Source organism: Parasteatoda tepidariorum, chromosome 9 (genome assembly GCF_982258835.1).
Source record: "Parasteatoda tepidariorum strain Cologne lab strain chromosome 9, Ptep-v5.0, whole genome shotgun sequence".
Classification (NCBI taxonomy): Eukaryota; Metazoa; Arthropoda; class Arachnida; order Araneae; family Theridiidae; genus Parasteatoda; species Parasteatoda tepidariorum.
In genome coordinates this window covers 33,751,463-33,778,181 of record NC_141763.1, presented here as the reverse complement: position 1 = coordinate 33,778,181, position 26,719 = coordinate 33,751,463, and the positions used below count along the sequence as shown (strand labels likewise).

Below are 26,719 nucleotides of genomic sequence, written 5' to 3'. Positions count from 1 at the left end.
ACAGTCATTTAAAAAAGAATATTATGACTGAATATATTTATAATAAATATTTTTCACCTTTGTAGATTAGCTGTTTTTGCAACTAGAGATGATGCCACTGGTATTCCTCAAGAAATAAAGCTATTTGATATTTTTTCAGACCAAATTGCCCAAATTATTCAGGTAACTTTTTTCTTCTTCTCAAATTTGCATTTCAAAATTATTACTTTTTTCAAACTTTTATTGTATTTTACTTTTTCAGCTTGTTACTTTTTATTTTTACTTACTACTTTTTATTTTTATTATTGTATTATTGCTTTTAAAATTTTCAGTGTTCTTAAGTTATTTTATTAAAAAATTCAATAACATTTAGAGGCAAGATTTTAAAAAAGTATGAAGTGAAGGGTTTTCTATATTTTAAATGCAGCAAAACATCTTATGATATTCAGATTTGCCATTCCAAAAAACTTCAATTCATCTCTTAATGATTTGATTTCAAAACAATGGAAATAAAAAATTCAGTTATCTCAGAATTGTTAAACATGAGTATAGGGACCATATAATAATTCTGACAAAAATATTTAGTTTCAATACTCATTGCATTTACATTTCAAAATTGTTGACATTTTTTTATCGTTTCATTTAAGAAATACTTAACCAAGTAACAAATTTAATAGGGTCCATTCACTAATTTACATTAGAATTATGAATTTATTAAAGTTTTCTTAGTTAACTTAATTCTTTACTCTTTATAAATTCAGATTGATTAGAATTATGAATTTATTAAAGTTTTCTTAGTTAACTCAATTCTTTACTCTTTATAAATTCAGATTGATCAATAATATTAATTTTGTTAATGTTTTGTTGAAAATGCTTGTATAAATAACTTTCATTTGAATATAAAAAATACTCTCGACAACTTTTTAAATAATAGTTGAACAAATTATAATTTTGATTTAAAATAATTTTTTTACTTAATTAAAATAATTAATTTAAAAAAAAATAGAATGTAGCATTTAATATTGAATACATGGTTGCTAATTGATGAAATGATACAATTTATGGTTGCTAATGTAATCAAGAAAAGAGTTTTTTTTTTGTTTGTCAGAAACTAGTTACTTTTTCATGATTATGTAGAGCCTTATAAATATGAAGAACTAGCTACAATAGGAAAAAAAATTCTTATTATTTCGAATATCCTAATTAAGATTTTAAAAAAAATGCTTAAAAATGTTTGAGTACTTAAAAGGTACTTATATTTTGTGTAAAGATTTAGCTACACGCCTTGTCTTGGAATATAATATATATTTTTTCTAATTGTTCACATAGTCTAGACAAGGAATGCCTTCCGAAGATACTGTTGCCCTGCAAGTATCTCTTATCAACCTAGCCTTGAAATGCTACCCTGATAGAGTGGACTATGTTGATAAAGTCTTGGAGACTACTGTCAGCATATTTGAAAAGTGTGAAATGAAGAGGTTAGTAATTCTGTCTTTATAATGGTTAAATATATATTTTATTGTAAATATTTGTGCCATTTTCTAAATATTATTGAATAAATACAGTCGGACCTCTATTTAACGAAGTCGCTAAATCCCGATAATAAGTTCGTTATATAGAAAAGCATCTTTTGAAATACTTAAAAGACGCAAAACAAGTTTAAAATTCAGAAACACTAGACATAATTAAAATAGCAATGGATACACCTTTGAATTGTAAAGTAGTATCTACTATTTATTTTATAAATCTTAATCGTAAAAGAAATCTGCATGGAAAGCAAGAATAGAGCAAAACATTATTCAGTGTTACACTATCATGCTACATACATTTTCAACTAAAAACAGCTAAATCTATGCATAAAATTATAGCTGCATTTATTATAAAAGTAATTTTAGACATACATTACCACATGCATTCTAAAGTTTAATTGCTACTGATAAAATCCGTTAATTTTGTCGTTTGAGTTTTTCGTTTAAAATGCAAACAAAGAGAGGGAAAAGGATTTTACCTCTTTCTCTAAAAGTTCGAAAATCAATTCAAGGTCATTTCCCCCATAAAATTCGTTAATAAGTTTAAAATGTTCTGAAATATTTTAATAGAAATAGAAAAAGTGGATCTCAAAGAAAAGTTCGTTAAATAGAAAATTCACTTCGCTATTTGGAAGTTATTTTACGAAGAAATTCCCAAAATGTTCTTGGTTCCTCGAAAAAATTCGCAAAATGGAACTTCGTTATATAGAAGTCCAACTGTATATCGAATTTGATTTAGTATATTTTTTGATGTAAAATTATAATTTAAGAAGATGAATAATTTCAGTCTTGAATGCACTTTAATAAATTTGTTCACACTTTGCTTGATTTTGCAACTTTTGTATGTAATTTATATGTTGTAACATAAATAGCTCTAAACATAATTAACTAATAATATTTGAGAACACTAAAGATTTATTAAGTTAATAATGCTAGTAAGTAAAAAAAAATTATTATCGATTTTGTTTTTAAACATCTTAATACAAATAAGTACCTATTTTGAACCTTAAAAACAATGAACTGATTAATGTGAAATTTTGAAAGAATTTCTTCTATTTTATTTCTAATCATGAACAGAAAAATCGACAGCTTTTCTGTCAATTAGTCTTATTATTTAAAGAAAAAGTATAAGTTTTATAAAATATTTACTAATTATATGTATAATAGTGTAAAATTTAAAAACATTTTCAATTTTGCAAACTTTGCCTTCTCTAAGAAGAAATGAAATCATGACGGATTTTTAGCTTTCTCTGAGGGAAAATTCATTTTGTAGTCTTCAGATTATTTTATATAATTTTTAAAAAAAAATTTGAACTGCATGGTTTAGGGGGGGGGGAATGTTGATAATATCTTTTGATACTACTTCTACAGTTTATTTTCTAATTTCAGTTGATTTGTTGATTTTTAAAGCTGATGGAAATTAGTTTGAAAACATTTGTGATATTATATTACTAGGAGACTAAATTCTCTGTTTGTGGCTGCCCTCTAACTTTGATGATTAGTTTACAGAAATTGTTTCTTAGCATAAAACAGTTTTTTCTACAAAAGTTGAAATTATTCTTTTAAAAAATATATGTACTATAAGGAATTCTATTTGCTTAAATTTGTACCCTCCCACTTCCACATCCAGTAGTCATTGTTTTAAATTAAATGTTTATTTTAAGTCAAATTTGATTGGTAAGTCGTATGAAAGATCTCTTATAATTATATTCCCCTTATGACTCCAGTAAGATTTATGACTGATTATAAATAATTTTACTTGGTAAGTACTTTTTTGAAAATAACGTTTAAAAGTGATATTGTTATAAGTGATAAAGTAATAAGTATTTTATTATTATAAATTTGGTGAGTTCACAACTGGAATTTAATTTTTCTTCTGCATACCAAATAGGCTGATGTATCATACATTATGTATCATACATGTATCATACATTACGTATCATACATTATGTATCATACATAGGCTGATGTATCATACATAGACTGATGTATCATCATGCATTATTAGCCAATTTACATGAAGCTGATTGTTAAGTTCTAAACCATTTAGCAAACCTTTTTAAAGATAATTTGTGATAGCATATTACGTAATTTGCATAAAAAAATAATACATAATTGTAAAACCGTGGATTTACACGCAGGTTTAACACGCAGATTTAAATTAGTTTATTTTAAAATGTGGCATAAAAAGGTAATATAGTAGAATTATATTATAGTAAATAAATAACTCTTTTAGTTTTAAGCTCTTAATTTAGAAAACAATCAAATAAAAAAAAAACCTAAGTGCTTTACGATAGGTTTTAAGAAAAGTGGCTTGGCAACTATTTTCTTTCTAATGTTATGAACTCTAAAATGGAATTTCAAAAATTTGATAAAACAAATACGATTTATTTTTTAATTTTTTTTTTTTTTTTTTTTTTTTTTTTTTTAAACAATTGATAGTTTATCTTACAAAAATACCAAACATATAAAAATCTCAATGCTGAATTTTATAGCATTTACATTGATTTTTCTATATAGTCAGGCATAGAGTTTTCTGGCTGCAAGGTGAGATTATCCTGTGACCAATGACTGGACCACACATGTGTCAATTATTAGCCACAGGTTATTTATAATATTTATGTTATTTAAGTTGAAAGTGCACCTAGGGGTGCTGAAATCGGTTCTTTGTTTTATAAGATGAATCAGTTTTTTTAACGGCTTATTAATCTTATTATTTTGTTGTAATCTTATCATAATTTTAATCTTCTAATTTTTCAATTGAATATTTGAAATGAGTGTCTATCAAGCACTTTTATTTTATGACTAATAAATTTCTAAAACAAATAATTTAGTTTTTGTAAATTATATTTTTAACCATATAAATTATATTTTCTCATGAAAACTATTTATTAGTTAGTTGTTTTTCTTTGTTGCCTTTATTATTGATAGTATTTTATTCTTTTCCACAATAAACATGTTTCTTAAAACTTATTATTTTTTTACTATTTTTTGTAGAATGGAATATAACATGCCATGTACACGTTTATTATTTTTTGTAGAGTGGAATATAACACGCCTGTTTCCAAAGAACTTGTGAAATTATTGAAGATACCTGTTCAGCACTATAACAATATACTCACTGTCCTAGAGCTTAAACATTTTGGAAATTTGATGAATTTCTGTGACTATAATAGCAGGAAATCAATGTCTTGCTTCCTCATTAATAATGCCTTAGAAAACGAAACTTACATACCTACCCAAGAACAGGTATTTATGATTTTTGTGTTCTTCCCATTATAAAATATGTGATTTATGAAAGCAAATGTTTTTATACTGTTATTGATAAATTTTTAGGATGTGAAAATAATTTTATAAATACTTACAATGAATTCAACATTAATTTGAGTTCTATATTTATAAAGTAACTAAGTTTTCAGTGATGTCATCGATTGTTAAATCTTCACAATCAGTACACCTCAAGCTGTGCTGGTAATTGGTTAAAACAGGACAGGCATGAGATTTTGCATCAGATTTATGATTTTTTGCTTCTTTTATGATCGCAATTTTTGTTATTTTGAAATTTTGATTATGTTGCAAAATCATCAACTGCTATAAGTTTTCTGTGCTTTACTTTCTAAAAGGTACAAAAATTAATCAGATAAAACTTTAAATCTATCGATTGATAAAGATTGATTTCGTTTGATTTCAATTTATATCTTTCAATGTGCGTTGGAGATAATTTATTAATTTTGTGAAGTTTTGTAAAGTCTCTACAAACCGGACACTACTTTTTCTAAATAAATTGCTAGCTAAAAAAAAGCAACTTTTCACCATTTTTAAAGTATGTAAATAAAACTTTTTGCCTTATCCATATCTAAAAATAATGTTAAGCTATTTCACCACCGAAAAATCAATCTGTCTCCTGTCACCTTGCCTTATCTTTGTAAAGAAAGGAGAGAAAATGGTACTGCACTCCTGAAATAATTCTGACATCAGCATCTTTTGATCTTTTCATCTGGACCACACAGGTTATGAGACCCCTCAAGTTGAAATGACTTCTCCCAATGCTTCTTCCCCATTGAAAATTTCTTTAATTTTCTTATCAATTTGAAGACTGTATTTAACACAACTGGGGTAAATAAAAAAGAGAACAGAAGTATAATCTTTGAGGTGTTTATGTAAATGAAACATTTATTCATGCACTTGATAGCTGATCAATTGTGAATAATCATCTCTATAGGTCGTCATGACTTACAGGTACACATAATTTTTTTTCCTGTGAATCATGGGAGGTTTATTTTCCAAGAAGGTATTAATCATGTTCCCTATCAAATGATAAGTAGGTGTAAGGGGATGTGAACCTAATAATTGAAACGGACTGAGGACAGTACGCTCCTATTTGGTATCATATGTCTAACTTGAGTATCTATGCTAATAGGAAAATTATATTTATCTGTAGCTACATCCGGAATTATGTATTTATATCAAACTTCTTTATATATTCTTTTTTATATTTCTTATATAAAAAAGAATATATAAAGAATCTTCTTTTTTTAAGATAAAAAAAGAAGATTCTTTATATTTTAAAAAAAGGATTATATAAAGAATCTTCTTTTTTTATCTTTTTTATATCTCTTTTTCTCTTTTATATATTTCTTATTGTTTAAATAAATATTCTTGTAGATATTTACGGTATCCTTGTAGATATTATTTAATTATTTCTACATCTTTGAGAATATTCTAAAAAAAATTTACGGTGTTAAATTTTGTTATTAGGGTACCCTTCCCATAAACGGACAACTCTCATAAACGGACAAATTTTTTGGTCCCATGAATGTCTGCTTAACGGAGGTTTCACTGTATATATATATATATATATATATATATATATATATATATATATTTTTTTTTTTTTTTTTGCAATATTATGCCTGAAAAGGTGTTGCAATCTAAAATCCAGCTAAAATGTATTAAATGAGTAAGAATTAAAAGACTTGAACTTAGAAATCCGTGATAGCAATTAACAGCAAAATTACAATTGGACAGACTTAAGATATGGCTTTCAGATGTGTTGTTGTCTTGTCTATTTCAAATATTTCCAAAATGAATTTATTAAATTCCATGGAGGAAAATTCAGATGTCTGTATTATTAAAATAATGTTTCCTTTCACGTATATTTTTTTCTTGAGGTATAAGTATAAATAACTTAATCGCAATTTTATTTTATTAAAAAATTATGTATTTTTTTCATTGAAAGCAATAATCATTATTTTTTGATTTACATGTAGTATTTATGCCGTAAAACTTTTGTCGTTATTATTCACTTATTGACAGAATAATTTTTTAAAAATTCAGCGTATATGCACTTAAACCTAAACCATACTGAAATTTTTGGAAAATTTAAAATTTTTGAGTGTGAAATTCTGCTTTGAGTTAAATTGTTTCAAAATTTTTAAAACTGATTAACTCATGCTGGTCTTAATATTATGGATTAATTGTCTATTTAAGTTTAGTGAAAATTTTGATGCAATTTCAAAAACAGTATTTTTGTTGTAATTTTTTTTTTACTGTTTTTTTATAATTTAAATATTTTATGGGGATTATGTTTTGGTTCAAAATTTAATTCTATTTGCTCAAATTTTCTGTGAAAATAAAGTTCAATAGAATTGATTTGAGTGTTTTCTTTTAAGTTTTTAAAGTATATTTTTCTTTTATGTACTTAATTAAGAACTGATCTTCTGTTTTTTCTTTATTAGGTTGAACAGATTTTGCAGTTAGTTTCACCCTTGATTCAAGACCAATCTGATCAGCCGTCTGAGGAAGATGATCCAGAAGATTTTGCTGAAGAGCAAGGTCTGATGGGCAGGTTCATCAATCTTCTGCAAGCAGAGTCTCCTGATCAGCAATTTTTAGTGAGTGTTAAATTTATTTGATTCAACTATTGGTTACATTTTGTTTTGCTAATTTAAACTTTTTATGGTGCATAAATTTTACTAAATCATGATTTTGAGATACATGTGTTTAAAAAAAAATCTTTTGAGTCAACCGTTTCTGGTTTTACAACTAATGAGAAATATCTGATCGGAATCAGGAGAGTCCTACTTGGAAAACCAAATTCGTGCTGCCACGCTACCCCTTCGCAGTGTGAAGGAATTGCAGGACCAGTTGGTGAGCACTTGGTACCAGATACCTCAGACTACCTATCAGCACCTTGTGGAATCAATGCCACGGCCGGTGTTAGCAGTTTTGAGGGCTAAAGGTGATCCTACATGTTATTAGCAGGGTGGTCATAATGTAATGGCTCTTCGGTGTATGTGTGTGTATATATATATGTATATACACACACAGGGAGGAAGAGAGCCCCTTCTCATTTAAGATACTTCCGCAATCAATGTAGGGTGACTATTATCTGGAAAAAAAAATTTTTTCCAGTAACCTTTCAATCCTTGTTCGTGTTTAAATTAAAAATGAAATGTTGTAATATTTTTATGTTAGTTGCATTTGTGCAGCATTAGTGAAAATTCAACTAGCAACTTGTCATTAAAGTTATTAGAAGGATCAATCGAAAAATTTCCGGAAATCATTCTACGATTTATATAAATGTATGACTAAAATTTACCTCCTTTGTTTATGGGAGCAAAAGGAAGCAATTAAGCTCATTTTATTAAACTGTTTACTAAGTATCGAATTAAAATATGTTTCAAAAGTAAGCTTAAATTTATTTTACACTCTTTAACTAATTATTTTTATTTGAAAATTAAAACATTTTCACTCTTTATTATTATATCCTTTATTTTTAAATTTATACAGTTATTTCTTTACTAATTCAAACTATTTTTTAAAGAAGTTTAATAGTTTGATGTATGGTTTTAATTAATGGTTGATGTATGGTATGATTAATGGTTTTAAAACACATTTTAGATGCTCAATACAACTCGGAAACATTTTGGAAATGGTGGTAACAGGCGTATTAGATTTACTCTTGCACCAATTGTATTTCAAGCATACAAGCTTGCTTTTAGGTACAAGAATTGCAGTGAAGAGGTAATGTGTGCATATATTTTAACTTGTAAATTTTTGTTCATTGTTAGTGTTCCATTTGTTTAAAAAAATTTTTTTGTTAATTTTGGCATAATCTTTTTACAATAAAACCTTATAGTGTTTTATTTGCTAAATTAATATTTTTTAAACAGTTATTCTGCAAATGTTTTCTCAATTGGAAAATTTGTGGATTTTTTATAGTATCATAATGAAAACCTTTTTCATATTCAGGAAAATTTGCTGGTCAAAATGTGTACTCTTTTCATTACCTTTTGATGGTGAATATGGAATGATTTTTGTTCCAAATCATAAGGAGTATTACATAATCAGGGGTCTGCTCAGGCCAAATTTACTACCGTTTAGTGGTACCTTCACAAATTCAACTTTCACGAAATATTTTTTTTTTAAATTTTATTTTTGTATCCCGTATGAAACGATAAATCCATATTTTTACTATATTTTTGTGTTGTTCTTTTAATATAATTTTTAATTTTCACAAATTATGAATAAATTTTTACAAAATAGGTACCTCTCAGAAAAACCTAGACATAATATAATTGTGTTTTATACTACTTGCAATTATTACTACTTAAAATTTGATGCAATCATTAAAGCCTAATTTTGTATAGAAACAATGCTATTGTAATAATGCATTATCAGAATATTATTTCCTTTGGCTCTGTATATTCTTCAAGTAATTTGAGTTTATTATATATTTGCATATTGATATTCTAATAAAATTTATTGATATTGCAGGATGATAACTGGGAGAAAAAATGCCAGAAAATATTTAGATTTTGTCTTCAAACTGTAAATGTATTAATTAAAGCTGAAATGGCTGAGCTTCCTCTAAGACTGTTTCTCCAGGGAGCTTTAGCTTCAGGACAAATAGGTTATGAAGGTCATGAAGCAGTAGCATATGAATTTGTTTCACAGGTATGATTTTTATTACTTATCATATTTTTTACCCTTGAGGGATTAACAACTTCTAAAGGGTTCAAAATCTTTCAGAGAGAAAAAAATCTGAAGATTAAGTAAATTAAAAATTATTCCTTTTGAAAAGGAAATTAAATTTAGTTTTTTAGTAACATGTTTCCAATTTCTAAAAAAATAAAAAAAGATTTTTTTTTATTTCCAATGGCAAGGCAAAAAGGTACAAATAGAAAGATGAAATAAATAATGAATACAAATGTACATAGGATAACAAAGAAAGAAGACCGAAGTCATTGCCTTAAAAGTTCTCTTGCCTCCCAATATCTTGAGGACTCAGTGTGTCCATGAAGGGCCCCACATAGAAGCAGGTGGTCCCTGCCCAATTTCTCTCCAGATTTACAAAGTGAACAAAAAGGTGTGGTGGAAAGGTCTATGCTATATAAGTGTAGATTAAAATCAAAGATTTCAATGAAAGAATTATACTTGAACAATTAGTGCATTCTTTTGTTTTTTTTATGGGTTTATGACTACTAACGTTCAATTCCGTGTCCTTGTAATTTGGAAACCAATCCAGAAGACAAGGAAACTCCTGAATCGAGTATTGGAAGAAATTTGCATTTGTGGAGGACTTTTTGATGGAGCTAACCCGCATTTGCTTTACATGGAGAGGAAGACCATGAGAACCTCCAAAAATTATGAAATATCTGTGTTTCTTTTATTTTACCTGCCAGATTTAGTTTATATCACCATTCAGCTGATCTATTATAGATAATGTTATTTACATTTCCCACATAGTTCATATACTATTAAATATTGCACTAACACAATTGTAACAGATTAATTGATTATATTGTTTTGCCCCTAAAACGTTAAATTTACTTCTGGATATGCGACTGGTATTGATAGCCACCATTAAATTAACTCCTTGTTCCTTTTTATATTTATCACATGCCGACCGGCAAGTGTAGAGATCAGGGAACAGGCCTTGCGTTGGAAATGTTCTGGGTTCGAATTCCGGGCAAGGCATAAATGTTCTGTCATTCTCTGTACTCTCTGTCCTTACTGTGGGAGCAGCGTTGGCCCACCTAATATGGTGCCCCTGAAAAAGTGACCAACAAATCTGCCTTTATGATGAAAGGTCATTCTCCAGGTGGGCATTGGGAAAAAAAAATCATTGATCACATACTCTAAAAACGTGTTGTGATATGTTTAAAGTTTATTTCGATATATTATTTTAGTTGTAGATGATATTTTTCTTTAAATACAGTGTCTTAAATCTACATAACTAGTTTAAAATCAGTTTAAAAACATTAAGCTAACTTATTCAAATCATTGTTTTTTTTTCCAGGCTTTTTCCCTGTATGAGGAAGAAATATCAGAGAGCAAAGCTCAACTATCAGCCATAACACTAATAATCGCAACAGTAGAACAGATGTCCTGCTTCTCTGCAGAAAACCACGAACCACTTCGAACACAGTGTGCTCTTGCAACCTCTAAGCTCCTTAAGAAACCTGATCAGTGTCGGGGTGTATCCGTCTGTTCACACTTGTTTTGGTCTGGGAAAAACTTAGCTACAAAAGGCGAAGAAGTTAGTATCTTATTGTTTCCTTCATTATTAAAGTTTTTTTGTAGAAAATTAAATTTTTTATTTATTTTGAATTTAGTTTATTTATAAATACTCAGCTCAGTTTGCTTGTATAATTATATGCATTTGATTATACTATTATTTGCGTTTTATATATATTTTCAATGACTGGATAGACTTGAAATATGGCTAGTTGTTGTAAAAGGTTATTTGGTCCAATTTGGAAAAATTCAATTAGAATATTGTTACTAGCACTTTTTGTAAACAGAAAAAGAAATTTATAAAGAAAAAACAAACTAATTACATACATGTAAAGCATACTACCTATTACTTGTGTTTTACATATTTTCAATAACGGAATGGACATGGAATAAAGTGAGAAATTATAAAAGGTTATTTGGTCCAATTTAGAATATGTTTGCCATTTTTTTAAAAATTAAATTGGAATTTTGCTATTGGAATTTTTAGGGAAAGATAACAAAATTTAGAAAGAAGCAATACATTTTATATCCTTACTTTTTATACCATTTCATTGCCTTCTATTAAATTATTGATATTGACCTATGTTCGTCTACTTCATCAGCCCAGATAAATTATTGTAACTGCCCTTTTGATTTGTATGTTTAGTCAAAATTTTATATTTTAGTCAGTTTTCTTTTATATTTTGCAGAAACAACCATTTTTTGAATTCATTTTATTTGAAAAGTAACTAAATTTTTAATTTTTCAGTAAATATATGTTCCGAGCACAACTTCAAAATTTCTTGAAGCTTTTGTCATAACCGTTCTGAAAATAGTTAACACTTATAACAGTTACAAACGTTTTCATAGCTATAGTAAGAATATGTTTTCTTCATTTGTTAATTTATCGAATTCTTAGATTTCTGTACTAGATTGCTTAATCATGCACTTTCTAAATGGTTTTTACACAGACTTTAAAAATAAAATAATTTATTACAATTTATTATGAAAATGTAAAGTTTTAAATATTAATTGTATGTTTGTAGTCAATTCTATGCAATTCAACTGGCTTAAAGATATTACAACACATAACCTTATATTCAGAAAATGGAGACAAGTTTTATAACAGTTTTGGAAGGATAAATGGTTCAATTCAAAGTTTTTGACAGTGGAGAAAATCTCCTGTTTTTCAGAAACATACATCAAGAGTCATTTTTCAAATTTAAATAAGGATTTTTTATGTATGGCACATTATCCTAAAATTTAGAGTGTTCAAGAGTGAGGGTGTATTGGCATGATCATACTTGTCATAGTGGAAGTTGAATCAATAATCATTTTAGGATTATTAATAATTTCTTTCAGTAAAATCAACCATACATGTCTATTATTATTCTTCATTTGAAACGCATTATCTAGAATAAAAAATCAGTCTTGTTGATGATAATGATAGCTGTAAAATATTCTTATGAAAAAAATTATTCAACAATGATCATATCAGTTTTAAAAACAATTTTATTGCTACACACAAACAGGTAGAGAACTAAACTACTAAAAATAAAACATAAAATATTCATGTATAATTACATGATTACTGCATTGTGCTCCATCTATGTTCTCGTGTTGAAGAAGAAATACTTCAGATAAAAACAGTAGCTTTTCTTTAGTGAGCCAGAATAATTAGAAATCTGAAATGATAGCTGGCCTGCAGATTCCGAATAATTTGATTTTTACTATATTGATTGTATTTAGTGGCATTATTGATTGTATTTAGTGCAAATTTAATGGCATTTAGAATTTGTGTGGCAGCTTCATTTAGTTTGCTGGTTTTTTATAAAAGTCATATTTTAAATTTGAATTTCACCAGTTAATCATCTAATTTGTTTAGCTTCGTTCAATTATCTGGCTTTGTAAAACTCATGTATTTTAAAATTGATTTTTGGGATTGTACCAGTTAGTCATCTAATTAGTTTAGACAATGCAAATTTAACCTCTAAATTTGCATTGAAGATATAGATATCTAACAAATTTATACACTTAACTTTTCTTCTTCCCTGGAATACAGATATATTTTATTAACTATTACTTAATTTTATTAAGTATTTTATTGAACTTAACAAAATGTGTAATAATTTTCATTTTTCCATAGATGCATGATGGTAAAAGAGTATTAGAATGTTTAAAGAAAGGTACAAATACGGCTAAGCAATGTATGGATTCTAGTGTACAAGCACAACTTCTCGTTGAAATTCTTAATCATTGCATTTATTTCCATGAAAAAGGCAATGAACAAGTGAGTATTGCACAATTTCTTATGTGTGAAATATTTAGGCTAATCAAAATTTTTCTTTATTCAATGTATGACAGTGTGCAAAATTAAAAAAAAAAAGAAAAAGAAGAACACTTGAATAACCAGATAGCATTAAAAATGTATTGTTATCTATTATTTTTACAAATAATTTGTTTTTCTACTCAAAAATATTTTCTGAACTGTATCAGGTCTGAAGATGCAATTCATTCTGATCTCTTGTGAAATGTTTCCTTCTGTTGAGGTTATAAAAATTAAATTTTTAGTCTATTAAATTAGAAAATGTACCAAATTTTCAATTCCTAAAATATTTATGACATAAAAGTTATTCCAATAATGTGATAAATTGAAAATAAGCAATAAGATGTTAACTCTTCTCCCCCTGTAACTTTTATCTTAGAAGTATAAATATCGGTTCATCCTGAAAGAATACCGGTTAGAAATATAAATACCGGTTATTGAAAACTAAATTTCATTTATTATTTTAAAAGAAAACTAATAAAAATATTTGACAATTGTTTTTAAAGATATTTAAATATTTTCAATATTTTTTTTAGAAAATTTAATTCTTGTATGAATTGGTTTTTTCTTTTTATATTTATAACATAAACCTCTAAAAGCATTTAAATATTCTATATTTTTTCCTAAATGTTTGCATTTTTAAATATGATTGAATAATAGGAAGTATTTTTGTAAAAGTTTACATATTTTCTTATAATTTATGTGTACTTTTCAGCATTAAGTTCATTTTAAGTAAACTTGTTAGTTTCCCAATAATCACAATCAAAACAAAAAAATTGGAAACTTTAAAGCTAGTATATTAAATGTTAATTAGTTTAAATTGAAATGTGATTTACCTTGTCTAGATGTTATAGTTATTAATCAATTATCTCTTCTTTTTTTTACATTGTAGAAATGTATCTTACATTATCTTTTTTTTACACTGTAGCATTATTCTATACCAATGGTCTTACAAAAGCATTTTTTGCTTAGCTTTGCGTCCTATTTTTTAAAAACTTAAAATGAAATTGACATTTTAAGAAAATATTTCTACTACAAAAACTATAGTTAGTAAATAGTTATAAATAACTATCTAAGGAGTGTGTTCTTCAAAATACACATTGCTTATATAATTAGTATGAGTTTTTACTTTTTCAGATTCAGAACCTTAAAAACCATTTATTGAGTGAGATAAAAGAGCTCCTCCCTAACCTCGAAGTAAATGAAGAAACTGAACAAATTAATAAACATTTCCAGAATACCATAGAACATTTACAAGAAGGTAAAGCAACTACTGAGAAAGAACATAGCATAGAACATTTAAAAGATGGTAAAGCAGCTACTCAGAAAGAGGCGGCTATTGAGGAACCTGCTCTATAATTTATTACTAAAGTAAGTATTTGAGGGTGCTAGCTGAAGGATATATAAGTAACATTAATTAAGAAACATTAAAATACTACTTAAATTATTACTTTAACTTAAATTGCTATTTTTCCTCAGTTTGAATTATATTTTGGTGGTTTTATTAAGATGTTCTTCACACTTTATGAAATAAATATTTTCTTTGAAAAGGGAAAACTTTTTCATTTCTTGTTTTTCCAAAGTTGTTGTTTAATTGTGTTAAATATTAAAGACAGTGAATTGTATTTTCCAACTAAAATTCTCATTTGGTGTGTAAAACGTTTTACCTCAGTTGTTACTTACACATAACTCTAAAGGTGGCAAAGCCGAGAGTAACTCTGCTGGTTTATTATAAAAGCACTAACCTTCCAAAAGGTTGCCTTAAAAAAAAGAGGCTGTTTTACAATCCTTGTTGACAAATTTTGCAATCAAATAAATGTAGCAAAATAGTATATTGAATTATTTTTCATTCAAATATTTATGGTTTGACTTGCTAATGATTGCTACAGAACTTTTTCTCTACATCAGAGTTTTAAAACACAGTAATTCCCATTTTCTTTAACCCCTTCCTTCTCGCTCCCATGAAAATGACGGGGTGAAGTTTTGCCCTCAATTTCTTGCTCCCGTGATATTGTTCAGTAGTAACGCACCTATAAGAATAAAACTAATTCATTTCTTTTGTCCAGAAAACATTCTATTTTTCATTTTACACACCAGATGGCAGTACCAGGATATTTTTAAGGTAATTGTAGATAGTTAGTTTATTTTAAACTAGATGTCAGCACTAATCAAATACAAAGGCCAAAAAAATAGGCACTTTTATGACCGTTTTCTTGAAAATTTACCGATCGTTAAGGGGTAATGTATCTCTCAAGAATTAACTTAAAACGGAGATAAGTTGAATAAAAAAAAGGTTGTTATTAATAAAAAAAGAGACTAACTCAGCACAAGTTCTGGCCAGATCCTCGTTGTAAGCTGAAAGAAATTTTCAGGCTTGTGGTAAAGTTTCTGTATGCTTTTTTTCTACTTTCAAATTTAGCAGATATGTAAAAATTTGTTAAGTTCTGCTATTAAGTATAAAAAAAAAATCAAAAACTGTCAATTGTTAATAATTGAGATTTGTTAAATATCATGATTTTAAAGTAGGTTATCTCTAATAATATTTCTTATATGTACAAAAATCTTTTCTGTTGTCTGACATGTTATATCAGGTGGATTTAGATTAAAAGCCTGCTGGCTTTAGAAAGCTTGGACCACTAAAAGGGACTCCAAGTTTTTCTTATCTCTAGTCATAAAGGAATTTGAAAGGTATGCACATTTAATACATTGCATAGCTGTTGTCACTGTAGGTCTGTGATGCACTAATATGTTCGCAGTTGCCTAATGTAAAAGCATAAGTGACATGAAACATTAAAAACACATAAAGAACTCTTAACAACAAGCTATGATTATAGTCATAAAATTTAATTTATTTTGTCTAGCATATAAATGAACTATCCTTAAATGAAAAAGATGATTTGCGAACTTCTTTGATGGTATTTCTATTTATTCTTAAGCCAATTTTCTCAAATTCGCTTTAATGTTAATATGTTCTGCCATTATGTACTCTGTCATTGCAAATATGTTATGTATGAATGATTATACATTTAATATATAATATATTTAGTAATATATATTACATAATATATTTTTAATTCATAATATATTTAGTAAAACAAATTTTCACAAATAATCATCGTATTTGGTAATTATCAGTGTGCCTTACTATTATGTTTATGCATGTTCAATACTATTTGTTTAGCAGTTTTTACTTCTTTTACTATTATAAAAGAAATAATATATGCTGTTCAAGGTCTACCTATATGCAAAGTTCTGTTTTTTTAAAAAAATTTTTTTATATATAATTAGACTTATATAATTTTTCTAGAAATAAAAATTCAATTCAATTGTTTGCGTAATTCAAATATTATGATTATACAAACAACCAAGCAGTATCAGAGATTGTGTGTTACATATTATTTGTAGTAGTCTTTTGAATTTACTGTTTGTGCTAGTAGTTATGCCAGCTAAGATTCATTTTTATTTAACAAAAGCTATATGTCGTTTTCCACAAAATTAATGCCATGCTAAAAAATTTCAAATCAATATTTTATTTCATGGAAGTATTTTTAAAAATTCAGAATGCCTAAATGTTCATTAGTTTAAAAAATTAGGTTTCATATACTTGTATTGTAAATTGGTAATGATTACTACTCTAACTATTTGATAATGGAATTTATTTCACTCATAGTGAATGCAAACAAAAACATAATACAGAGTGTGGCTAAAAACCAGGGCAAACAATTTTTAATATAACTTTTAAAAATGAATAAATTTATTTCAAAGGTTCGATTTTTGCAGCAATTCAGAGGTACAAACGCTTATTGAAATTTTTAGCAATGGGCTGCAAGTCAGCATTGGAAGATATTCATTTTGACTGATGGAAAGCTCTTTACCATACAAATTAATACCTAAAATCTAATAACAAAGCAATACCTCTGGGGGTAGCAGATCGGAGATTGCTCGTGCTATGGTTTAGGTCAAAATTAGGCTCTGCAGATGGATGGATGGTGAGTAAATGTGTCCTTCCTTTGAAAGGGACTGCGTTGTATGTGTGCAACAGAAGTCGAATTCTCGACCATAGATAGTGCCACTGGAAAACGAAGAAGTGCACCCTTCTGTCTTAAAATAAACTTATCAGTGGCTTAAGACAGCAAAAACAACAAACTCTTTACTGTGCAACAAGCTCTTAACTCCCAAAGCGACTGGTCGGTAAACGTTCCAAAAACCTTGGCAATTGTTAAACATCTCCAAAATCGAAAGTCGCCAAAACACCTCTGGTTTTTGTGGATGAGTGTGGTTAAATAAATCAATAAGTATACTAGTGGGATATTCTAAAGGCTGTTGTACCATGGCAATGTTAACTGGATGTTACAACAAAACTCTGCATGAGCTCACAAGGTCAAAAAGACACAAGATTGGTGCCAGGTGCATTTTACGGACATGATTTGAAGAACTATCTGAAGAGTTACTTATCATCTGAAGAATGGCCACTCTACTCACCGGATATCAATCTCACGGATTACAGTATATGGTCCACTTTGGAGACTAGAGCCTGCACTAAGTCGCAAAAATTTTTGGACTCTCTGAAGAAATCATTTTGGCTGCAATTCAATTCATTACAGGTAGAAAACTTGTGGCCCTTTGCTGAAAATTTCTATTAATGCTTGCACCCCTGCATCACTGTAAAAGGCAACCACTTTGAAACAAATTGAATTTATTTATTAGTGAAAATCTGCTCTTATTATTATTTTATATTTTGTTAATTTATTCACTTTTAGTAAAGTTATATTAAACATTGTTTGTCTGAGGTTTTTGCCGCATCCTGTAGTATAATCAATGTTTGATTTAAAAAATTATATTGAATGCAGTAACAGATTTTTTAAAGAAAATAATTCCTGTTTACCCTGTAAAATATTTGCATTTAAGAATCTGTTATTTAATCTTTATAAAACAGGGGAAAAAGTAATGAAATTTACACAATTTTAAAACAATTAATACTAATAAAATCTTGAAAATAAGATTTCAAAAATGCAAAATTATCAGTACATCTAATTTTATTCATTTGTAATCTCTATCTGTGATCACTATCTACTTATCTCTAATTTGTAATAATCAATGTATAAATTCTAGTTTTTTCAAATATATAACATATTTTTATCATTTATGTAGGTGGTTCAGATCTTGTATGAATGCAGTGCAACCAAAACATGTGAATTAAAATTGGACTCAATATCACCATTCCACATTATATTTGTAAATAGAAAGTGCCATTTAAAGTGTCTGATATGCTTTTTTGTTAGAATTTAGTTGTTGTTGTATATTTGATGAAATAATTTAAATCTTTTGAATATTAAAGTATAATTTAAAATTTGCAATTAGTGTCCTTTATTTTAAAGCATTATATATTTTCAATTATATCACAATACACACTTTTATTTCGATCAATATAATATAAGGAATTTCGAAGCCGAATTTCTAGGGAAGATGTCATTTTTACTAAGAAGTACTTGATTTTTCAATCAATTTTTTTTAAGTATAATTTAAGCACTAAAATATCATCTCTCTAAGCAACATTTGGGGAAAATGTACGGAGTTTTTCTTATTGAAAACCACGGTAAGTATTTCCTTAAAGGAATGCAAAAAGGAATTCTAATATTCCTTAATGCTAGAAAAAATGAAAATGGGCTCTGTCATGCTGAAATATGCATAACATATTTCTTAACAGTTAAAAGCTAAATTATTATCTTTATTTAAAAAAAAGTTGGTTTTCAAAATTGTATCGTTAAACCCGATAGACTGTGAATAATGGCAAATGAAATTGAAATGATGCTAAAAGAAAAAAAAGTTTTCCCATCCGAAAATCTTATTCCTTATTTTACACCACAAGACCAAGCAATTGATGTTGAGAAAAGCCCATTGGCACTGGAAGCTTTATTTAAAGTTTGCAGTAAAAAAAAAAATTACATATAGTCAACATATATGTTTTTATTTGTACTCGGGGTGGACCATCTGGAAAACCTGGAATTATAAAAAGAAAAGCTGGAATTTTTTTTCTTTCATTGATTCTTTTAATTTGAAGTTATTTACTAATTTTCTTAATTTAAATTATATTATCATCCGTTATAGGCACTTGTTTTGGACAGAAATTTATTACCAAACACTTGAAATAGCATCAATTTAACAATACTTTGCTTACATCAAAATTTGGTTCATTGTAACATTGTTAAAATAGTACGTCTCTTTTATGGTTGCTATATGAAGGGAGAAACCCTTTTCTTCGAGTCCGTGAACTGGATCGATTTATCGTTCAAGTTTGTTCTGATGCTTTGAAGGTATTTTATTTCTTTTGACAAATTTTCTTTTAGCATTTTTGACTTTTTCAAGCATGAGCTTTTTCTGCTAATTCGCTAAATTCCGTGATTTTTAAGACCATTGTTTAGCAGATTTCCAGGAATCAATAATTTATATTCTGACAAAATTGTATTGAAGTCCGCTAATCTAAAATTTGAATTTCGCTATTCACGCAAATTCTCCTTAACGGGATATTTATCTAGGCCTTATTAGTACCCCCTTTGCTTTCTTCTTTTGTTCTCATTCATGCGCTATACCGATCGCTATCGTGATTTTTTTATTTTTTTTTACACGAATTGGAGATTAAAGAACACGAGGCAGAAAAAAATACTCCAAACTTTGGCTCGATTTAATGAACTACTGAAGCAAAACCAAAGGTAGAAAATTGATAATCCAAAAAGTAATACGGAAATGGCAGGAGCTCAAACCTCGCAGACTTCGAACGAGCTAGGAAGAGAAAAATGACGTCATTTTGACGTCACGTTTCTACTCCTAGGGAAAATCTGAAACCTCGCGCTTTCGAACGGATTTTGCTAACGGGCTGCGATCTTCATTTCTCCTCCCATCTATCGGAAAGCTTTCACCTAACAATTTGCTGGTGAAAGCGATTCGAACGTTCGAATAGGATGCGTTTAACGCTGGGATTAAATTAGATTTCCGATTTCAAAGATAATTTTTACCCAGATATTTTATGATTTTTTATAATCATTTACCTAGATATTTTATGAATATATTTCAGACATAATTTTTTCTCTCACAAATTTATTATTTCATATAATAAATGGATTAAATAATTAGTTTCGGTTTCTAGCAGAACTTATAATAAAATCTATAATAATCTTGCACGACATAAAACGTGAAAATTTTTTCTGTTCCAAATTTTTGTGTATTCTTAGCCATAATATGTTTAGTATAATTATTGCCATGTTTTTATTAACTTTTATTTTAATTACCTCGTAATATTTTCAAAATATCTGCAGAAAAAAAATGGAATTTTTTTCTTTAAAAAATTGGTGAGTTATGACTGAGATTAGTGCCAAATAAATAAAAAAGATTACTATAACTAAATCGTATAAAATTTAAATAAGAATTACTATAAATTGTATGCTTATTTTTAATCCGCTATGCAATTTTCTATCAGAGATTTGAAAGAACTGAAGCTTTTAGAATATGATCGGTTTTGTAATTTTTATAAAGTAGTTGATTAGTTTAGATGCATAATTAAGAAGCATAATTTATTTATTTTCACTTGTCTTTTGAGTTGGGTAGAATATAAGTGGGTAATAAAAAGCATGGAATATGAAGAGCGGAAATTTTTTCGATATAATCGTTTTTGAATTATTATTAAGTTGCAGTTAAATTTAGATGCATAATTAAGAACATTTTTATTATTTTTTTTATTTTTCTGTTCATACTTTAAATGCGAAAATTTCATCTTTTATTTTCTAAGACAAAAAGATATTTTTACTCTTATATCTATCTATAATGCCAAAATATATTCGACAATTTATTTTTTGAAAAATTATCTATTATTTTTAGGAATAAAATTTGTTAAGATTAAGATTAAAAAAATTCTAAAATCACCTTTTTTAAATTTTTTTTTGTTAGAAATAGCATTAAAAAAGCAATTGAATAAGAAAAGCGTTTTAGAGTTATTTCTTAATCTTCTGTTTGACATTTGATCTTTTTAAAATAATTACTCCTTTAATAAAATGGTAAGTAATAAGTTTTAGGGTGGAAAAAAAACTTAAGCATTATTCTCTTTTCTGTTTTGAGATTCTCCTTTAAGTATCAGCTAAGTTATTCTAAAGATATTCACTTATATTTATTTGTTATTATTAAACTAGCGTTATTATGTTTTTATTCAAGTAATACTTTAAATTATCTTAATGTATGCGATTAATTCTACTTCAAAAAGCTTTTTTCGAATTTTTGGGGCGTGTAAAAAGAGAGAAATTTTTTTTGAATTGCTTTAGCAAAATTTATTTATATACAGAATGGTAAATCATAAGAAAAAAATATCCTGCGTCAATCAGAAAAACAATTGAGAAAATTTTGTTCTTAAAAATGTGTGCAATAAAAACTAGTTGATATTTGCATCGAGCTAAACTACTAACACTAATTTGTGATAAAATAAAATCACGAATAATCCTTATGGCTAGACCATTTTCCATTGCTGTACAATAGAAACTAAAAGTTCTAACTCCCAAAAGTTCTAACAAAGTTCTCATGACTTGGCACCCTTGTCTTCTGAGTTGGATTCCATATAAGAGCATAATAAAAAGACCGGAATATAAAGAAAGAAAACTTTTTTAATAAAATTGTTTTTGAATTAATTGTTTTAAAGTTGCTGGTAAATTTAGATGCATAATTAAGAAACCTTTTTGTATTATTTTTTTCCTTAATTTTCCTGTTCTCAATATTCCAAGAAAAAATTATTTATATTTCTAGTCTTATAATTATGACATCGAAATATACTAAAAAATTTGTTTTTTAAAAATTATGTAATATTTTAAGAAAAAAAATTGTTAAAATAAACATTAAAAAATTTCTAAAAAAAATCACGTTGTTTTAAATATTTTGTTTAAAATTTGTACTAAAAAAATTCTAGACTAAAGAAAACTTTTTAGTTATTTCTTAAGCTGTTGTTTGACATTTGAATTTTTGAAAATACTTATTGTTAGCATTACAAATTTTAGGGAGAGAAAAAATCGAGCATAATTGTTTTCTCTGTTTTGAGACTTTTTTTTTAAATATTAGTTAAGTATTAATAATTTGCTAAGTATTATTAATTTCTAAATATTAACTAATATATTCTGTTTTACCTGTATTCATTGGTAATTATTATACTAATCTTTTTTTGGTATTATTCGAATAATATTTTAAGTTATCCTATTTGATGCAATTAATTCGAATTCAAAAAGTCTCTTACAAATTTATGTGGCACTTAAAACAAATATTTTTCCGAATTACTTTTTCATAATTTATTTACATACACAATGATAAATGATAAGGCAAAAAAAATAAAATCCAGCATCAAATATAAAAACAATTGAGAATATTTTGAAATTGAAAATGTGTTTAATTGAAAGTATTAAAAATACTTGTAACGAGTTAAACTTTAAAAACGAATTTGTGATATAAAAAAAAATCACGAACTGCCCTTATGGTTAGAACGACAATAGTGAAATTGTGTAACTAATAGCTCTAGCATGAAATTCTTAAATAAAGTACAACTACTTGGCATCCTTGTCTTCTGAGTTGGGTTTAATGTAAGAGGGTAATGTAAGGCAAAAAATTTATTGCAGAGAATTTTTTTCCAAATCTAGTTCAATAAAACACAACGATTGAAAATACCATTTCCAAAAAAGAGATAAATTATTAAATTTGAAAAATAAATATTGCATTGTTTGAGTTGCGAATTGTAATTTATTATAAAAAATATTATAAAAAAGAAGAAAATAATGTTTTTCTTGAAAAAATAGCTTACAATTATTAAAATGTATAAGTTTGCAATTGCGAAAAAAAAAAAAAAAAAAAAAAGAGGAATCATAACAGAAAAGAAAGTGAAAAATTTAAAAAGCAGTTTCTTTTAAAATTGTAAAGCAAATTTTTTTTAAGATTATTTAAACTAACAATTATTTAAAAAATGCTAGTTTAAAGTTTATTTCATGCATTCTACCGATTTATTAAAGTTTATTTATTGCGCGTTATTTTGATACTTATTGTAGCTTTAAAACTAAAAGATTTTAGTGTTATAAAGTATAAAGCTACACATTTTATCAATTGCAAATAATAAAAAAATAAAAAAAAATATAAATAATAGAAGGTAAGAAAGTAATCATAAATATAATAAAAAATTTATAAATAATAAAATAAGTAAAAATAGAAAATTGCAAAATTTTGTGAAATTAAATATTAATCATTAGTTCTTTAAATCTAAAAGCACTCGATAATATACATATAATTTCTAAAGTTTCATAATCTAGTATAGGTAATAAATAAAGATGTATTGGATTTGTATTATTGATTTGTATTATTTGACGTATTATTTTTTATTTTAAGAATATTTCTTTTTTTTGGCAAACTGTTAGTAAATATAGTTATAGGTAAATCGATTCTCTAATAATAAATACAATAATGCAAACAAGTTTAAAACGAATACTACATATTAAATTCTTGAAGAAAGATCAAAGATTAAAATATGTAGATATTTATTTTAGACTATGTATGTAACTGTCAAAATGAAAGAAGAATACATTCTCTTTCTGAAAGAACACTGTAAACTCTGGGATAGAGGTCACGACCCCTAAGCGAAGGGAGAACGATTAAAGGATAAACAAAAGCCATTGGTCACTTTCTTAGAACTATCGATACAAAACGTCACTTCCTAGGGGGAGGGTCCGAACCTTTCTTCGAGGGCTGGGATTCCCTTCACCGCTCTCTTCGGGAGTTGCGAGGTTTGGATTTTGTTTTACTATCGGACGGTGGTATAGAATAGACTCCGGGGAATAGTGACGTCACCGTCCGTGTTCAAAAGCTGCGAGGTTTGGGGTCCAGGTGTCTAAAAGATCGTTCGCTAAAAAAATGCAGTTTTTTCTAACTTTTTTAAAACATAAATTTTAATGAGTTGCAATTTCGTTTTATATTTCGATTTGATACAGAAGAATTATTTAAACAATGTGATATATTTGCCGCCTTTTTTATTTGGTTATAATCGCCCATTTTAGTAATCACTTTTCAAAGCTTTCGATAACATCGTAAATCCATTTTCGGAACTTTTTTCTGTTACAGTTCATGAAATTGATTTTTTTTATAGTTTTTAAAATAACGACACTCAAAATTTGAATCACGCATTTGATAATCACATTTTGATGCTCCCGATTTGTGTCAATACAATCGTAAATCCATGTAGTGTTCCGATCGTTTTATTTGCTATTATCGCTGCGAGTTTTCTCAATGTTTTTTTTTTTATCTCTATATTTTTTATACATTATTCTTACGACACGTAAAATTTAATTCGTGCATTTTTTAGATGTTTTTTGACGCTACGTTACCAATATATTTCGATCGAATCTTTCACAATTATTTCTACGGATATTTTCAAGTGATGTTATTAAGAAATAAGAAATCGCATATGTGAGTAATTATTTTTTAATCCGATCGATTTGAGCTAAATCTATCAATAATTTATTTTTGGTAGTTATTGCTGTTGCTTTTCACATGATTTTTTAAAATCCCGATATTATTATGATACAAGAAATTCAAATAGTATCTACACCTTAGTATTCACTGTTTGACACGATAATTCTATAGTTTTTTCTATAAATTTTTCGTCAGTTCGATTTCCGCATATTTTTTAAAATCTCGATATTTTTAATATAATATTATTTATTACAAGGCGTGAATCTTGAAACTTTCATTTAGTTAGCCCCATTTAGATGCGTTCGATTCGTAGGAAAAAAATTTCTATCCCAATCTGACTTTTTCCAGTTATTATCGTAGATTCAACGATTTTTTAAACAGGATTCACAATTTTTTTTCCTTTGCTGCGATGACGAATCAAAAAGAGTATAGAAGGAGGAATATGCCATTTTTTTTTCAATACAAATTTTTGTTATGCATTGATAAAAAAAAATTATCATATAAATGACGATCGAAATGGGCTACAAGCGGTAGAGCAGAACTCTTTTCCTATGGCAACACTTTAAATGCTTTCACCCATAGCGTGTGGAGAGTCATAGGAGAAGTAAGTAAGTTAGTTTTTCTCTTGATTTTTAAATAAATTGAAAAATTTTAAGCTGGGAAACTATTCGGATCCGAAAACTATATTGAACATAGTCAGGACAGGAAAGGGTCAAGACATGGAACCAGTCTTCTTCCCAGATGGCGTATTCGATCGTTGCTATCGCGAAAATTATTTTTTATTTCTTCAAATTTTATAAATATTACTTTTGACAAAATGAGTCTTTATTATCCCATTGTGAATCTCTATAGAGTTGCTCCCTGGGCTATTGGTAACTGTAGTGCGACGTAAATAAAGTACTTACCAGCTAAGGTTTATTCTAACTGTAAGCAAAGAACGTCTCTTTTTACGTATGTATTTATATATATATGTATTATTTTAATATATATGCGAGTTTTTCACATGCAATTCATGTATCTCATTAATATTCGCGATCGCAATGATCGAATATGCCATCTGAAGAGGCGTGTGACCGGTTCAATGTTTTGACCCGCCTCCTCCTCTTCTCAGTTGTGGAGGAATGTGTTGTGATATTTTCCCTTTTCTTAATATTTTTCGTATTTAACTAATAAAAATATCTTTTAAAATTTCCACTATGTTTTCTTAAAAAACTATGTTTTATATAGTTTTCAGTTGAATACAGTTTCCTAACTTAAAAGTTTTTAATATATTTCAAAATCAAAAGAGAAACTAACATACCTCTTTTCCTAAGACTCTCCACAGGATAATGGTGAAAGCATGTGAGTGTCAATATAGGTAACGAGTTCTGCATTCAGCCACTTATAGCATATTTCGATCGTCAATATTGCACCTACAGCATTATAGATGGTTGACTAACTGTAAACAATAACAAGCTTTCTAAAACAGGAAGAAATTTAGGATTTTTTCGGTGCAGTTCACCTTTTATGCTATGCTTACGAGGTGATGTAAGAAGAGGCTTAATATTCTAGGAAGTTTCATTATGGTGTTTTGTGTTTAAATGTATGCGTAATTTTAGAATTCGGTAGAGTTTTCGGTAGTTTGTAAATTCCAACAGATCGTGAGCCTAACTCAAATTTAACATTAATATGACAGCATAAAGAAGTGTAAAGTTAGCCATGTTTTGATTGTTATCCCTTATTTGGCTACATTTGTGTAAAATAGCACCGTTTGTTATTTTTTTGGATAGCATCATACTAAGCTTGCGGAGTCTTCCGAATTCATTTGTTGTTTGTTTCGTTGGAAGTTAGATAGAAAAAATGCGTGACATTGGAAACACTACTGGTATAATAATATTGGATGGTGCGTTTTTTCAAGCTTAGGCGG

At 27.4% G+C, this 26,719-nt stretch overlaps 1 protein-coding gene across 10 annotated transcripts in view; it reads left to right on the top strand.

Annotated features, from left to right (window-relative positions):
- Positions 1–18,692, top strand: part of Vps35 (Vacuolar protein sorting 35) — a 33,197-nt gene extending 14,505 nt beyond the window's left edge. For all 10 annotated transcript variants that reach the window (XM_016064083.4, XM_016064081.4, XM_016064077.4 and 7 more), the window contains 10 exons: positions 66–162; positions 1,309–1,457; positions 4,550–4,757; positions 7,247–7,402; positions 8,412–8,534; positions 9,288–9,467; positions 10,813–11,052; positions 13,156–13,299; positions 14,473–14,706; positions 18,487–18,692. In XM_016064083.4, coding sequence (XP_015919569.1) covers positions 66–162; positions 1,309–1,457; positions 4,550–4,757; positions 7,247–7,402; positions 8,412–8,534; positions 9,288–9,467; positions 10,813–11,052; positions 13,156–13,299; positions 14,473–14,694 — 1,519 coding nt within the window. In that variant the 3' untranslated portion in view covers positions 14,695–14,706; positions 18,487–18,692. The remainder of the gene's footprint in view (positions 1–65; positions 163–1,308; positions 1,458–4,549; positions 4,758–7,246; positions 7,403–8,411; positions 8,535–9,287; positions 9,468–10,812; positions 11,053–13,155; positions 13,300–14,472; positions 14,707–18,486) is intronic.
- Positions 18,693–26,719: the final 8,027 nt, after the last annotated feature.